Here is a 14,770-nt window from a genome sequence, read left to right as displayed (position 1 = left end):
AAAAAACCATAGAGTTGTGCTACTATCATCGATCACCGACACGAAACAAGAACGAAATGGGCTCCCAAAAGATGTCCACTGCAATGATAGCATGCTCCCCCCAAAATTGAGTGGAACCTTTGGGTCGAAGTGCCCGCCGGCGCCTTGGCTCATGGCAGGATACCGGCGGGCAGTGTCTGCATGTATAGCTGAAGTGTTCTAGCTTCTGCCAAATGTACGTCTAGATTGGTCCGGCTTTCGTTTGAACCCTCAAGTTCAAGAGACAGCAAAGGCTTCAGGGCCCAGATTTGGCTCGCGATTGCATTTCCATTCATTGAATTTATCAAAACCAGCTAATGCATCTATCCGTTGACTTCTTGCACGAGCTGGACAAGCCACGGCTGAGTAAGCTTGTGTGTGTTTGTCTCTATCCGGCAAATGTCATTCCCGCGAGCTGAGTCTCACCGGATGCGGACAAGCTTTAGGCCACTGGCTGTGCGACGTCAATGGCTTCACTCTTCTCGTCGTCGGGATTGATTCCCCTCGTTCTGCTTCTAATCTCCGTGACAAAAACTTCCAGGCTCACAGAGAGACGAAAAAAGAGTCTGGATTCAATCATGGCCATGGATATTCTTCCTCAAGAGGTCGTCGACCAGATAGCATCGAATCTATATCGACCTGATCTCAAAAATCTGCTGCTACTCTCACCCAAACTCCGCACCGCTGCGGAGAAGTACTCTGACGGCTTCACAGATGTCAAGCTGCAAGTACGCGATCTCCGCGAGTTCGAAAACAGGTTCCGTGGCCCTCGCTTCCGCTGGCTGCGAAAGCTGGAGTATACGCTGGTGTTGTTGTCCCATCCCCCATCAAGCGAGACGAGCTCAACGACGGACGACATTGCGGAAACAAATCGTAACGAGGAGTATCTCTCAAGTCAGATTCATCGACTATTTAATTGCTTGAGGACCCTCCATGACAAGGATGGCCCTCAAGGCACGATAGATCTCACAATCACCAGTCCTGAGACATCCGAGAAAGATCAGACTAGGATACCCGAAGCATGGTTCATACGAGTTCTTCGCCCAGGCAGGCTCCCAACGCTTAACTGTATCGGCTCTCTCCACCTTGGACCTTCTCCGACCCATCGTCAGTCGGATTACTTTAGTAGATTCGATCTCAGAACCATACTGGACCTCTCAACCAAACTCCCGGGCATTAGGAGTATCAGCGCTGAACTCTTTGACGAGCACAATTGCGATGCTGAAATAGATCAGCTCCGCGTCCGAGGTAGAGAGGATTTTGCGAAACTTGCCTCGAACACGTCGCTGCAGACAACTACAGCAGAGCTGAGATTCCAGGGGCGGAAATCACACCAACTTCTCGATCACGAAGCCGCAATGCCGAAGCTCATCCGCTCAAGGTCCTCAGATCCTTTCAGCTCGAGTCTAAGACTTCTCTGCCAGAATCTTACCCAACTTCGTCTCAGCGCCATTATTGACCAGTCGTTCTTCTGGCCCGAAGATAATGAGGGGACAGTCTGGCCTAATATGGAGTCTCTGGAGGTCAAGTTCCATCCAGTAACGCCATCTGGTTCCTGGTATTTTATGGGACCACGCGGAGAGGGCAAGGACGTGCAGGGATATCCCGTCCAAGGAGTCGAATATTCCAGCCAAGGCCAGCCTGAAGAGAACGACACAATCGTGTTCGGTCATGCTCCCTGTCGGCCGTCGGGATGGCGTCTGCAGCCAAATCCACAAACCTTGTACCCGTTGCTCATCGCATTCGCCAAATCAGCGGCCAAGATGCCTCGCTTGAAAGAGGCTATGATATGGTCGCCGATCTGGTGGTATCTGGGAAGTCACGTCTCGGACAAGTTCTCTTACAACAAGGGCTTCGACATGATGAATAGCCAAAGATCGCTCGGGTGGGGGATTGGGTACACGGCGCCGGACTCTGATGGGGCTGACGACGAGGACGTTCGGCTTTTTGAATGGAGAACCGGCAGTTGGGAGGCGAATGACACGCTCAAGCAGCTGTTCCACGAGATTGGCCGTGAAGAATATGGTGATGAGTTCGATGATGACTGGGACCCTGATGCAAACCAGGAAGATTTGTTCTTTGAGGATTTCTGTCGGGGCCAAGGAAATTTGTAGTGTCTAGGATACAGAGTCGAACGAGAATGGGGGTCTGTCATTTAGTCACTTGGCTCACTCGCAACTATCTCATTTTATCACCGTTTACAACAAACAACCTCATGTAATACTTGTAACATCGTGTCAGAAACTAACATATTTCGGTGATTGATTGCAAGCTTATCTTCGATTCCACGCTGATTGGAGATTGATAACAACCTTGACTTCCAAGAAGTACTAATACCTTGGCTGGCCCCATACGAACCACTGAAAACTCCCAACATCATCCTCTCGGCATCTCGGCGCTCCTGGGCAGATGTATTCAAGCCCACAAGCGAGCAACAAGGCCTTGCACAGTCCGTATTGCTCCAGCGCTGAGGGTCGAGCGGGTGATGACAGCGGGATGTAAGTTCGCAACAGCGACTTTATGAGCGAACATGCCCGCCGGCAGAGGCAATTATTGCTCATGGCCCCTCGTCCACGCCAAGATGCGGCGCCGCACTCTGCAGAGAATAGCGGAAATGGAGCAAGTTAGAGGTCCCGTATCCCTGCGTCATCCCATTTGAATCCTTATCTCTTGGGTAAGCGGTCCGCTCCAGCGTATTGGAGTAGAGGTTCTTGGCTGAGACTGCTCAGTGCTATTATGTTATCAGCTTCTCTGGGGTCTGTGAAGGGTCGCTCAAGCCAGTGTCATAGTATTAATGATAGTTAGCTATCGGAAGTACGTCAGAAGCATGGGGTTACTGATATGGCGGGCGAGAACCCGGCGGCCATTGCCGGATACCGTAGACGGGGCAGCGGCGCTTTGATATATATCTGCTGGCTCTACTGTCGACCCGACTAACTTACTTTCGGCACTTTAAGTCACTTCCAGGGCTCTTCTTTGGCACTTTGGCCAATAAACCAAATATCTAAGAGATCGGCTTCGATTCATTACGGAAGGAGTCAATGATGAGCTCGACACCAGTTCTACACCAAGGATGGGGGTCGGTATCCTTTCTACCTCTGCACCAAAGAGAATCACTCGGACGCTGACAAAATCTAGCTACGGCCTCATGATTGGATTAGGTGTTCTTTTCGCGTACGTTCAGAGCTTCCCGTCTATTCCGGTACTGGCTTCTAAGCTCACTCACTCTGCAGCGTGTTCATGATCATCATTACTTGGGCACTCAAGAGATACAATTATGAGCTCCAGACATCCGAGATGTTTACGACCGCTGGGCGGTCACTGAACTCAGGATTAGTGAGGCCATGAAGACATGGTCACGATGGTAAGGAATACTAACCTCTACCAGGTTGCGTCGTCGGTGCTCTCGACGTGGACTTGGGCGGCGACATTGCTGCAAAGCACAGCCGTAGCCTACAAATAGTAAGAGCTGTGATATCTTTCGGCATTAAAGTCATACTGACAGCAGTAAGCGGGGTGTCGGGACCCGTATGGTATGCATCCGGAGCCACAGTCCAAATCATTCTCTTCGCCACACTTGCTATTGAGCTAAAAAGACGGGCACCCAATGCCCACACGTGTAAGATTGCCACATATCATGAAGCAGCGAAACACTGCTGACGAAACCGTCTTAGTCCTGGAAGTCGTCAAAGCTCGATATGGACCAGTTACTCACGGCGTGTACATTGTGTTCTGCTGCTTCTGCAATATCTTGGGTAGGTTTCGATGCATTCCTGGGAAGACCCTGTGCATCAGAGTGCTAAGCTTGTGGCACAGTGACGGCGATGCTGCTCACAGGTGGATCTGCGGTCATCCAGAATCTCACAGGTGCCCCAGTTGCTGCTTCCGTATTCCTATTTCCGATTGGTACGTAGCACTGGATCCTCCAAAGCTTCGTGGTGTTGACAGTCGGAAAGGTGTGGTCGTATACACTCTTTTTGGCGGTATCAAAGCAACATTCATTACAGACTACATCAATGGCCTGGTCATTCTCATCATCATCTTCATCTTTGCTTTCACGGTCTACTCAACCAATCAGCTTCTCGGTTCTCCTGGACGAGTTTGGGAGATCCTCACCGAACTTGCAGCCGAACGACCCTTGTCTGGGAACTCTGGCGGGAGCTATTTGACAATGCGTTCTCAAGGTGGAAGTATGTTTCGTGTCTCCATAGTCTGGTAATTCTCATCTCACAATCACATAGTCGAATTCTTCATCATCAATCTCTGTGGAAATTTTGGGACGGTATTTCTGGACAACGGATATTACAACAAGGCGATTGCAGCGAGCCCTATCGATGCTCTTCCAGGTTATGTAATGGGGTAAGTCAAGAAGAGAAGCGGGAACCTGCGAAAATCACGTTTGCTAATAACTCTTTAGCGGAATCAGCTGGTTCGCCGTTCCCTGGCTGACGGCGACCACAATGGGTCTTGCCGGCCTCGCTCTGGAAAAGTACGACGTCTGGCCGACATATCCAAACCGTCTAGCTGCAGCGGACGTTGATGCTGGGCTGGTCTTACCAACCGCCGCCGTTGCCCTGCTCGGGAAGGGAGGAGCTGTTGCAACCCTCATTTTGGCCGCAAGTTAAACTTTTCTTCAAAAGCTCTTTACCTGTGCTAATATTTGGCAGTTCATGGCCATCATGAGCACTCACTCCTCAGAGCTCATCTCTGTCTCATCCATCTGCACCTACGATATCTACAAGACCTACTTCAACCCCACTGCCACCGGAAAGCAGCTCATGCGAATCAACTACATCGGCATGGGCGCTTTTGCTCTCGTCATGGCTGGATTCGCAACCGGCCTCAACTACGTAGGGATCTCCATGGGATACCTGTACCTGATGATGGGTGTCATCATCTCCTCCGCCGTCCTGCCTGCCGCACTCACACTTCTCTGGGATGGGCAGTCATGGGCTGCCGCAACCTTCAGCCCGATCATTGGGTTCGCTCTATCAATGACGGCATGGCTTGTCACGACGAAGATCAAGTACGGCGAGTTGAGCGTCGCCAGCACGGGCGCCAACGAGCCAATGTTGGCAGGAAACTTGACATCCCTGCTCTCGCCCATGATCTTCATACCGCTTTTGACTTTCATGCCGCCTTTCAAGCCCCAGAAGTACGACTGGCAGAGCATGCTCAATATTCGCCAGGCTGACGATCATGAGCTTGTTGACGCTGCTCATGTGGATGTGGAGAATTCGCCCGAAGAGAGGGCGAGGGCACTCCAGAACGAACCTGATGAACAGGTCAAGCTCGAAAAAGCAGCCAAGACTGCTCGTTGGCTGACTGTGGGCGTGACACTCATTCTGCTGATTCTATGGCCGATGCCACTCTATGGCACTGGCTACGTCTTTGGAAAATCTGTGAGTGTTGAGTTGGTTTTTATTAACTGGGCCACCTAGCTAACGTTTTTTGTCACAGTTCTTCACTGGCTGGGTCGTTGTGGGCATCACTTGGCTATTTGCCTCCGTGATCATGGTCGTCTTCTTGCCGATCTTCGAATCTCGGAGCACAATTGTTCGGACCACCCGGATGATGTTTAAGGATCTGTTCGGCCTGAGAGGAAAGGGCAAACCCGTCAGCGAAGGCATGTCGCCAGGTTCTAGGACCCCGCCAGAGGTCGCTGAGAAGGCTGAGCCAAAAGTTTAAAAACCAGCATGGCTATTTGATTATCTCTTTGAATCAATGAGGTGACAGCTTTTCTGCTAGAAGAATTATGTCTCGTCATATCAGTCGACGAGAGGTGTCATACGCGGAGAGAGTCTTGGCATAAAAGTTTGTAAATTTAGGACATAGTCTCACATGTTGGAAATATTCTTTTGGGCTCATGTCCTAACAGGTAAATATGTTCCATTCTTCTCACAGAAAGGGAAGCTATCTACACAAAGTTTGGTGTCCTATAAGCTTCAATGCTGCATTCAAATGTCAAAAGTAGCTCAACAAGAGCCGATAACTAGGTACTTAGTGAACTCCATTGGTCGTTCGCTCCACAAATTCGTTGAAAAATCTTGAGATGCCTTCAACGGCCTCAAATGCAAATATTCCGGCAACGTCTGTGTTGATAAAGTCAATCTAACTTTCTTAGACAACTCGAGGGAAATGATTAAGCAAACTTACATTGGTCTGGTCGGACAAGCACCATTGCCCCAATCTCTGGGTCAACGCCATATTTCGCATAGGCTTCGCCGTGGCCCGCATGGTAACTAGCATCATCGACGAGAACATTTCGGAGGACTGTTGGCACTCGTTAAACAACATCGGGTCCGCGAATTTCAAAGAAGACTGGAGCTTTGGGGAGCTCAGCATTCTCAACAGCCAGTAACTTACATTTAATTTGCCGAGTTCCAGCGGTTGGGGTGAATAGACGAGGTATCTTCTTTTCTTCCAATGATTTTCGATCGGATTTGAGTACTAATACTAGGCTGACAAAGCCGTGTATAGACTTATCAATGATGGGAAGCTGCCGCATCAACGCCTCGAGCTGTTCAGCGGCCTTGATACATGGTCAGTCTTGTTTTACGCACGGTGACGTGATAGTCATATATGGCCAGATTTTGTGAACTCACCCTAAACAGACGCTTCTCCCCGTGCGGTTGTGAGATATCGCCTGGGAAGACAACCAAGGACCACCTTGAGTCGGCACGAAGAGCATGTGAAAGTTGCATGGCTTTGGCGTCGGAGAACCGAACGACTTGCGCGGTTTGGAGTCTCGTTCCCACACCTACACCAGACGCCAATTTATCGTCCGTGCCAGGCCGAACAAGAATTGAGGGCTTATACTCCGTAGCTAAGCCAGCAGTGTACCTCCCTGACTTAATGAAATAGTCCTGGAAGTCTTCGGGGGTGTACCCATGCTCTCTTCGATATGTCGAAGAAAACATCTTGGCAAATTGCCTGTCAAAGTCGATGAGGCCCTTGGCAGTCTGGTGCCTTTCCGACACGTAAGTCTCCAAAATCGAGAGACTCGCATGCTTTCGGAGGACGGCAGCCAGTTTCCATCCAATGTTGTAGCCATCCTGGAGACTGACATTCATTCCCTGTCCAGCCTTGGGTGAATGCGTGTGGCACGCGTCGCCGGTAAGGAAGACGCGATGGTCCTTGGTGAAGTGGTCCGCGAGGCGTTGTCCGATAGAGTACGCAGAAAACCATGATGTCTCGGCAATGTCAACTTGGTACGGCTTGAAGATGCCGTCGATGCGCTCCTTGACCCTCTCGGGTGTAACGTCGCCCGGTGTCGACACTGGCATTTCCATGTAAAACCTGACCATTTCGTCGCCCTCTCGCGGGATGATGACGAGGTTCCCCGAGTCAGACTGGATGACGCTCTTCTTGCGGATGTCTGGGAAGTCTGTCCTGGGGTAGATGTCCATGACAGCCCAGACCACATCACTGCTATCGCCCACCATCTTGAAGCCCAGAGATTTTCTGACGGCACTATGGGCTCCATCACAACCCTGAGATCATTTGTCAGCCTCTGTCCGAGGCGGGGGAGTCTGGAGGTACTCGCCAAAGCATATTTTGCACGGTATGTGCGCTCCACGCCCTTCTCAATGGCTTTCACAGTCACGCAACGGGCGTCGGGGTTTCCAGCAGCCTGACTCTCGACAACGACTTCGCGAATGTCGCTCCCATACTGAATGTGCGACTGGCCAGACGACTTCACAATATCCTCAATCAAAATCTCGTTGATGCGTGCTTGGTTCAAAATGACATGGGGTAGATGACTGAGTCCAGGCTCGGTGTCCGGCTCGAGATGCGACCTGCGGATGCCGCCGCTGCCGTCTGGAGACCAGAATGCGAGTTCGAGAACGTGGTAGGCTTCCTTCAGCACGTCCTCTGAGAGACCCAGGTGCTCCAGGATTTCGACTGTGCGGACTTGCACGCCGTCTGCCTGGCCTTGCTTGAGGGGGCCTTCGCGTTGCTCGAGGATTTTGAAGTTGATACCGCACCGAGCTAGCCAGACTGCTGCGCAAAGGCCAGCTGAGCCGCTGCCGCAGATGAGGACGTCGTACTCTTCAGACATGCTGTGAACAAAATAATTACTATAATGCGGTATAGTAGGTGATCGACACAGTGTATTGTAATCGCAAATGAGTCCAAGTGCACTTGTTCGTCTTATACTTTCTACCTAGTTTACCGACTCGCTGTACTCCAGCTACCGAGGCGCGGGGTTAACAGCTATTTCCCCGGACTTCAGAACGTGCGGGGGGGAACGTCATGGAGTTCCGTTCATGCATGTCTGTCTGTCTATACAGATATGGCGCATCCGACCTCCGACGCAGTCTTCCGAGTTCCGTCCGGGATGTAAGGTCGGCAGCGGCGACGATATTCACCGAGCCATCGTCGCCTTTGTGGATCCGGATCCCGCGTGGGTCCCCATCGAGAAACCGTCGGAGGGCCCACGGCAGGTTTTTTTCACAAAAGGCCGGAGTGTCGGCCACAAGACGTTCATCTCAAGTGATGGTCCGTCCCTCTTCTGCCGTCTGGTGCCAAGAAAAGCGTGGCATGTCAGTGAATGTGTATGACGAAACCTGCTTCGCCTAAGCGCTTTATGCACCCCAATTACCCCTCAGTCCGCGCCTCAACACTGCCGCTTGGCTGCAAACGAAGAAAAAGCAAAATTGGGCAAAAAAAAAAAAGAGATAAGGGCAGCTAAATGGAACTTAGCCAGTTAAAACTGCTTCGGCGGATCATATTTCCATTTCCACAATTTTACGTCATCGAATACATGAAAGAATTTCTCCTACCTTTTCGCTCACCTGTGCGTCATCATTGCAAGTCTGCCCTCCTCCATAGCAACTGAAGCCTCAGCAAATCATCACCATGTCTTCTTCCATTATTCCCACTTCCACCTCCGTCGTTGAGAGCGCCGTTATCAAGGCCCCTCTCAGCCATGTCTGGCACTTCATCAAGCGTAAGTTTTTTTTTTTTTGCAGTCAAAACTGAACTCACAAACGACCTTGGGCAAAACGCTGATATTTCATTCTCGACACAGTCCAGAACTTCCAGAGCTTCTGGTCCGCTCTGAAGGGCAGCGAGTTCGTCAAGGCTCAGGAGGAGACTGATATTGTCCGATGGACTTTCCAGGACGGCACCGTTCTTGAGGTCAAGCAGGAGGAGCACAGCGTAAGTTCTCAACCCTGATCGCGGCTTTTGGTCTCATATTACAAACGGAGACTGCATGTAGACTGATATATGATCCAGACCATCAACCACTACATCACCTACAGCGTCATCACCTCCCAGCCTGAGCTGTCTTACACCAGTGTTGTCAGCACCATCCGCTGCTACCCCGTCACCTCTGGCGAGAGCGAGAACAGCACCTTTGTCGAGTGGACCGGCAACTTCTCCAGCGACGCCGACGCTGGTGCGTTAAAACTCTCTTCACAGATATCAGCTCATGGAGCGGGTTTTGCTAACGATCTCGTACAGGTGTCATCCAGGACGCCAAGTTCAAGCGCCGTGAGGCCCTTGCTGACCTGGCCAAGGCTGCTGCCAAGTTGTAAATTTCATGCAGCTGGAGATAGTCGAATCAGGAGGCCTCGCACTTGCCTTGTCAAGTAAGATAGTTAAAAAAGTAAAAGATACCACTTGTTATTCAATGATCGTAGTACCAATGACTGTGTGATGAGTTTGTTGATAGTTTCATGACAGCCACTCGATTTCGACTGGCCACTCAGATGATGTGAAACAAGCTTGAGGTGTAGCGTCATTGGCTCACATAAGCCTAGAGCTATCAAGTCACAGTAGACATGTGTTGCTTGGTACGTCAGTCATTATGCCAACAGCGGACGTCGAGTATCTAGAGGTATTCAGCTCATAATGTATAGTCAATAGATTCCACATATTGTCTATTGAATCATGGTTGTACATACTACAAAGTTGCGGGTCTGGAAAAAGAAAAGACAAATTTGGACTCGTCCTTTTCATGCCATGCCAAATGTCTTTCTCAGATTCACCAATTTCATCACCAGCAGAGCTTTCAACAGTTGCATGCCTACACTCAACTGCTGCCAGTACCTGTTCCGAGCCAATGGATTCCGAGTCAAGCCGAACAGCAACGACAGAGCGTATCCCACGATTGCAGCCATTGCCAGCTTTTTTGGCCAAGTACGTCCCCTCCGCCCTGGGTGAGTTGGCCCCTGCGACATGTCAGCAACTCATGGTCATATACCTCCATACCCGCAAAAGGTGCTTACACTTATACGCAAATCTCCAAAGTCGGGGAACAAGCAGCGATACCAGAAGTACGCTTGAGAGTAGGGATAGGTCGAGCCGTTCCACTTCTTGCCGTCTGAAGTGTTTTTCAGATACCAGCTCGTGCACCCCGTGAACCAGACAGTCTTTTGCATGTCAGCCTGCATCTGGTCGACGTACTGACGCTCCGCCTCTTGCGTCACTTCGACAACCGTTCCCTTGCCGTCCAGCACCGGCTTGATGATGCGAAGCGCAAAGTTGACGGAGTTCTCCGCTGCGATGATGGCGGATGTATGGCCTGTGAGAGAGTTCGGTCCTGAATCATGTCAGTCATCATCCCTCATGTCCATCACCTAGCAAAAAAAAAAAAAAAAAAAAACCACCCCCCCCCGACGGGAGAAGAGGGCGTGAACCCCCCCCCCCCCCCCCCCGCCGACCCCCCCCCCCCCCCCCCCCACCCCCCCCCCCCCCCCCCCCCCCCCCCCCCAAAAAAAAAAAAAAAAAAAAACCAGCCTACCGAGAAGGATGAAGAAGTTGGGAAAGCCGCTAGCAATCGTGCAGTTGTAGGCCTCGGGGCCACCAAACGACTCCCAATGCTGGTCAATATGCTCTCCGTTCCGGCCAACGACATCCAAGCCCCCCACCGCGTTGTTCGTCACGAAACCGTTGGCCAAGACGATGATGTCCGCCTCTGTAACGCCCTGCTGTGTACGGATGCCCTCTGGCACAATCTCTTGGATAGGATCATCCAGCAGAGTAAGGTTCTCCGCGTGCAAGCTCTTCAAGTACCCGGCATCGAAAATGCGCCGCTTGCAACCCAACTCGAAATCCGGTATAAGCTTATCATGATACTTGGCCGGCGCGGTCGCCCGCATGTACTTCTCCGCCCGCGCCCTAGCATGCTTGCGATACTTGTTCCCGGCCTCCGTCATGTAGAACCCGCGCAGTTCGTTCTCTGCCGCGGCGAAGACGAGGAACCTCTGCAGCGTCAGCGTGCCCGGCACATGCCGCAGGACCTTCTTCATAAAGTCCGTGTTCTCGTCATCGACGGGCGGCAGGACCCAGTGCTTGGTGCGGATCGCCTGGGTGAGGTGCTTCGTCTTGTCCACGATCGCCGGCACGATCTGGGAGGCGGTGCACCCGTTCCCAATGACCACGACCCTCTTGTCCTCGAGGTCCACCGTCTTATCCCACCGGGACGAGTGGAAGATGCGGCCCCTGAAGCTTGTCGAGCCGGGGACGTCAATCTCCCGCGGCTGCATGAGTTGGCCCGTGGCGGTGAAGAGGAACTGGCACTCGTGCGCAGACAATTTGTCGGTCTCGTAGCATCGTATGGTCATCTTCCAGCGTTTGCGCTCCTCCGACCAGACGCACTGCTCGACGTTGACTCCGAATCTCATCTTGTCTATGAGGGAGTACTTCTCGGCCACATCATGGAGATACTGCCACAGCTCCTGCTGAGGAGGCAAGACTCGGCTCCAGTCTGGGTTGGACTCGAAGGAGAAGCTGTACAAGGCGCTGGGCACATCGCATGCGCACCCTGGTACGTACGTAAATGTCAACAACTGCCGGGGCAGTGTTGAGCCTGATGCTCAAAAATGGGCATTGCCTACCTGGGTATTGGTTGATGAACCATGTTCCCCCGAGCTCGCTGTGCCGCTCAAAGAATCGGATGTCGCCAATGCCATACCATCGCTTCAGCGTGGCACCCAGCCCGATCGCCGAGAACCCGGTCCCAACGCATGCGAACTGACTGTAAGTGGGCGTTTCTGAAGCCTGTGACATTTTTTTTTCTCCTTTGCAAGGAACTGGCCCGTGATCTTTTGTTTTGGGAGTGTAGTCACGACCTACTCGTCATTCACTTCAGATAAACCGTTGACTGTTCTCCCAGAAAGGATGAAAATCGAAAAGTTAGTTTCAGGAAGCGGCCAAACACCCGCGGAGGAAGAATAATGCGGGGGGGGCATGTCGTCGTCGACAAGCTGGGTCAACGGGGTGTGTCTGTCCCAAACTTGCCTCGGCTCGTCCCACGTTGACCCGTCTCGTCCGAGGATAGCAAGCATATGCATGTTAGTACTTCGTGGTTGTGAAACCTTGTCTGAGCTCTTGAGAAACTATATGACCGAAGATCACCTTCATAAGATGGGGGATAGCACCCAAAAGTGGAGAGCTATGGCCGGGGGATGAGGGGAAAGATGGAGCTGGCAGCGGAAAGGTTACGATCCCGGTCTGGATCATTGGTGGACGATGTTCCTTGGCAGATCGGGGGACACACATGAGCTACGCGAGAATGCAACGGTTCGCAGCCGGAGCGCCGGGGTAATGGACAGGCTGAAGCTCCGGTCCCTCTCGATTCGGTTGAACTCGTCCAGCTGGGGGCCCTTGCAGACCCATCACAGCTAGCGAGCTGCATCTTCAGCTCCCAAGACGTGCTTAGCCGACAGGTATCTTGACGCGGCCCGAGAAGCAGAGAACGGGAAGGATTTGTGGATCGGTGAGCTTTGCTCACGTTTTGTCCAGTTCCAGTTGTGTATTCTTTTATTCTCACTACATGTACACATGCACTCAGAATACTCAAACCTCCAGCTCATGCTCAGATCTCCGCGGGCTCCACCATCTCAAACTGGCCAGTGGTGTCATCAATCTTTTGCCGTGGCGTATATGGAATGTCCTTTGCACTCGCGGTTGTTTCCCTTGCCAGACGCCACAGCCACTCAGGGCCGGCTCGCTGCACAGCAGTCGCGTCAGTTCAGTCGGAAGCATTGAAAGACGTGTAAAACTCACCAGAGCTGTAACTGACGACATAATACCGGGCAGATAGATCGTTCGTCCAAAGCCACTGTACAACGAGTTTACAATTGCCTCTCCCACTGAATCCACGTGAAGCAGCGGCATCATGAAGTGAGGCTGGCCGGGGTCAAAGGGAACCAGCGGCGTTCGGATGAAGCCAAAGATTCCAAGCGTTTGACGAACTTTGGGCGCTTTGTGAATGTACTTGAGCTCAAGTTGAAGTGACTAAGAAACATCAGCGACTATCCAAGCGATCAGAAGACCTGGGGGAGAAGGGGGATATCTTTTACCTCATGCATCGCGGTAAGTCCTGCCTTGGTGGCCGAATAATCAGCAATCCTCACCGGAGGGACCACAGAGCTCATGGACCCGACGTTGACAATATGCCCATGATTGGTGCGGACCATGTACGGCAGAAATTCCTTTGTAAGCAGGAAGGGAGCGACAAGGTTGGTCTTGATGGTTAACTCGATGTCTGCGTACGAGCCTTCCGTGACACTGTAGCCCCGTGCGATTCCCGCATTGTTGATGAGGACGGTGGGATCGCCGACCTGGGTTCGGATCAACGTGCAAAGAGTCTTGAGCGCCTTTGTATCGGTCAGATCGCACTTGAAGTAGTGGATCTTGGAGCCCTTTGGTGGCTCCCAGGACAATGGCGCCAGGTCGACGACGACAATGTTGGCCCGCGGATTTCTCGCCAAGATGTGTTTGATAATGCTGTGGCCGATACCGCTACTGCCACCGGTGACAACGATGATTTCCTTGTCGAAATTCCACGTATGGTCTGTCGTCCAGTTGTTCGCCGACCACTTGTTGAGATACTCCGTGGTTGACAAGACAAAGCTTGCCAGAGCTGCGAGGAACGCAACGCGCTGGGCGGTGTCAAATCTGATCTCTGAGAGTCCGACCGCGCCGCTTTTCCTTGCAGATACCACCGCCAGTCCGGTCGCGAGTGGTATCGATAGGTATGGATTGAGGACGGATTTTCGAAGCCATCCTGCGATCACGTCGACCGTGAATCCTTCTCGTGAAGTCAACATGGTGGAGTATTTTCTTTCATTGACTTGAGTAGATCATGGAAACAGCCGAGCTGTGTTTATCTATAAAAGAAGCTGTATTATTGTTCGAGGCCGATGTTTTAATCTTATGCACGAAACTGGCACGTTTCAAGGTGAGCCGAGAACGACCCCAACCGCTTTGCAGCCATCCCTCTCAAGGAGGAGCCGAGGTCCGGGGCCACTTCCATGAGATCAGACCGACCGATGTGATACCCCAATCTGCATGAGCTTGAGGTTTGGAGATCTACGCTTCTGTTCTCTGCACGTCAAAGTGAGGGGTATCTCCAACGCAGAAAGGCAAGGATCTAACCTGAAGAAGCGAGGTGATGCTACGTGGGATACCTGTTTCTGCGTGACGAGTCCAAACGAGTGCGAACGACCTGCCCATACCCAGGCTACCTTTACCACCCTGAACCACCTGGATTTATGCCTCGGTCGGGAGGGTCCGATAGTTGGAGCATCTCTTCGTTAGCCCGTGCCTCCTGCGGATTCCTGCGGACAGACATGTCAGTGATATTCTGAGCCACACATCTGCGTTTCTTGTTCCACGTCAAACCTCCTGTCTGAAGCTGTCTAAACGTCTCTCAGACTTCCAAAGCCACCGGGTTCCTCTGGGGCGGTGGTTGCTTACTCACTGCTCCAGCAGTCCTTTCTCCTTCATTTATGTC

At 51.9% G+C, this 14,770-nt stretch overlaps 6 protein-coding genes across 6 annotated transcripts; 3 read left to right on the top strand and 3 right to left on the bottom strand.

The window, feature by feature from the left end:
- Nucleotides 1–596: 596 nt before the first annotated feature.
- CORC01_06309 (uncharacterized protein) lies at nucleotides 597–2,132 on the top strand (the record flags this gene model as incomplete). Its single annotated transcript, XM_022617950.1, has 1 exon — nucleotides 597–2,132. The coding sequence occupies one exon, from the start codon at nucleotides 597–599 to the stop codon at nucleotides 2,130–2,132; it is 1,536 nt and encodes a 511-aa protein (XP_022475463.1).
- A 1,523-nt stretch (nucleotides 2,133–3,655) lies between these two features.
- On the top strand, nucleotides 3,656–5,706 carry CORC01_06308 (sodium symporter family protein; the record flags this gene model as incomplete). The annotated part of the gene is made up of 7 exons (XM_022617949.1): nucleotides 3,656–3,773; nucleotides 3,835–3,924; nucleotides 4,026–4,208; nucleotides 4,260–4,377; nucleotides 4,436–4,613; nucleotides 4,686–5,420; nucleotides 5,479–5,706. The coding sequence occupies 7 exons, from the start codon at nucleotides 3,656–3,658 to the stop codon at nucleotides 5,704–5,706; spliced, it is 1,650 nt and encodes a 549-aa protein (XP_022475462.1).
- Nucleotides 5,707–6,018: 312 nt separating this feature from the next.
- Nucleotides 6,019–8,080, bottom strand: CORC01_06307 (FAD binding domain-containing protein; the record flags this gene model as incomplete). The annotated part of the gene is made up of 5 exons (XM_022617948.1): nucleotides 6,019–6,110; nucleotides 6,175–6,291; nucleotides 6,385–6,550; nucleotides 6,624–7,511; nucleotides 7,598–8,080. 5 exons carry the CDS (start codon nucleotides 8,078–8,080, stop codon nucleotides 6,019–6,021), a joined length of 1,746 nt encoding a protein of 581 aa, XP_022475461.1.
- An 800-nt stretch (nucleotides 8,081–8,880) lies between these two features.
- On the top strand, nucleotides 8,881–9,563 carry CORC01_06306 (uncharacterized protein; the record flags this gene model as incomplete). The annotated part of the gene is made up of 4 exons (XM_022617947.1): nucleotides 8,881–8,971; nucleotides 9,053–9,183; nucleotides 9,262–9,424; nucleotides 9,490–9,563. 4 exons carry the CDS (start codon nucleotides 8,881–8,883, stop codon nucleotides 9,561–9,563), a joined length of 459 nt encoding a protein of 152 aa, XP_022475460.1.
- A 660-nt stretch (nucleotides 9,564–10,223) lies between these two features.
- On the bottom strand, nucleotides 10,224–12,039 carry CORC01_06305 (uncharacterized protein; the record flags this gene model as incomplete). The annotated part of the gene is made up of 3 exons (XM_022617946.1): nucleotides 10,224–10,570; nucleotides 10,772–11,794; nucleotides 11,868–12,039. The coding sequence occupies 3 exons, from the start codon at nucleotides 12,037–12,039 to the stop codon at nucleotides 10,224–10,226; spliced, it is 1,542 nt and encodes a 513-aa protein (XP_022475459.1).
- Nucleotides 12,040–12,847: 808 nt separating this feature from the next.
- Nucleotides 12,848–14,084, bottom strand: CORC01_06304 (short-chain dehydrogenase; the record flags this gene model as incomplete). Its single annotated transcript, XM_022617945.1, has 3 exons — nucleotides 12,848–12,982; nucleotides 13,039–13,269; nucleotides 13,335–14,084. 3 exons carry the CDS (start codon nucleotides 14,082–14,084, stop codon nucleotides 12,848–12,850), a joined length of 1,116 nt encoding a protein of 371 aa, XP_022475458.1.
- Between the last annotated feature and the right edge of the window lie 686 nt (nucleotides 14,085–14,770).

Source organism: Colletotrichum orchidophilum (genome assembly GCF_001831195.1).
Source record: "Colletotrichum orchidophilum strain IMI 309357 chromosome Unknown Scaffold_47.1, whole genome shotgun sequence".
In the NCBI taxonomy this organism is placed as follows: Eukaryota; Fungi; Ascomycota; class Sordariomycetes; order Glomerellales; family Glomerellaceae; genus Colletotrichum; species Colletotrichum orchidophilum.
Note: the sequence above shows the minus strand (reverse complement) of the source record. Positions and strands in the feature narration are given on the sequence as shown.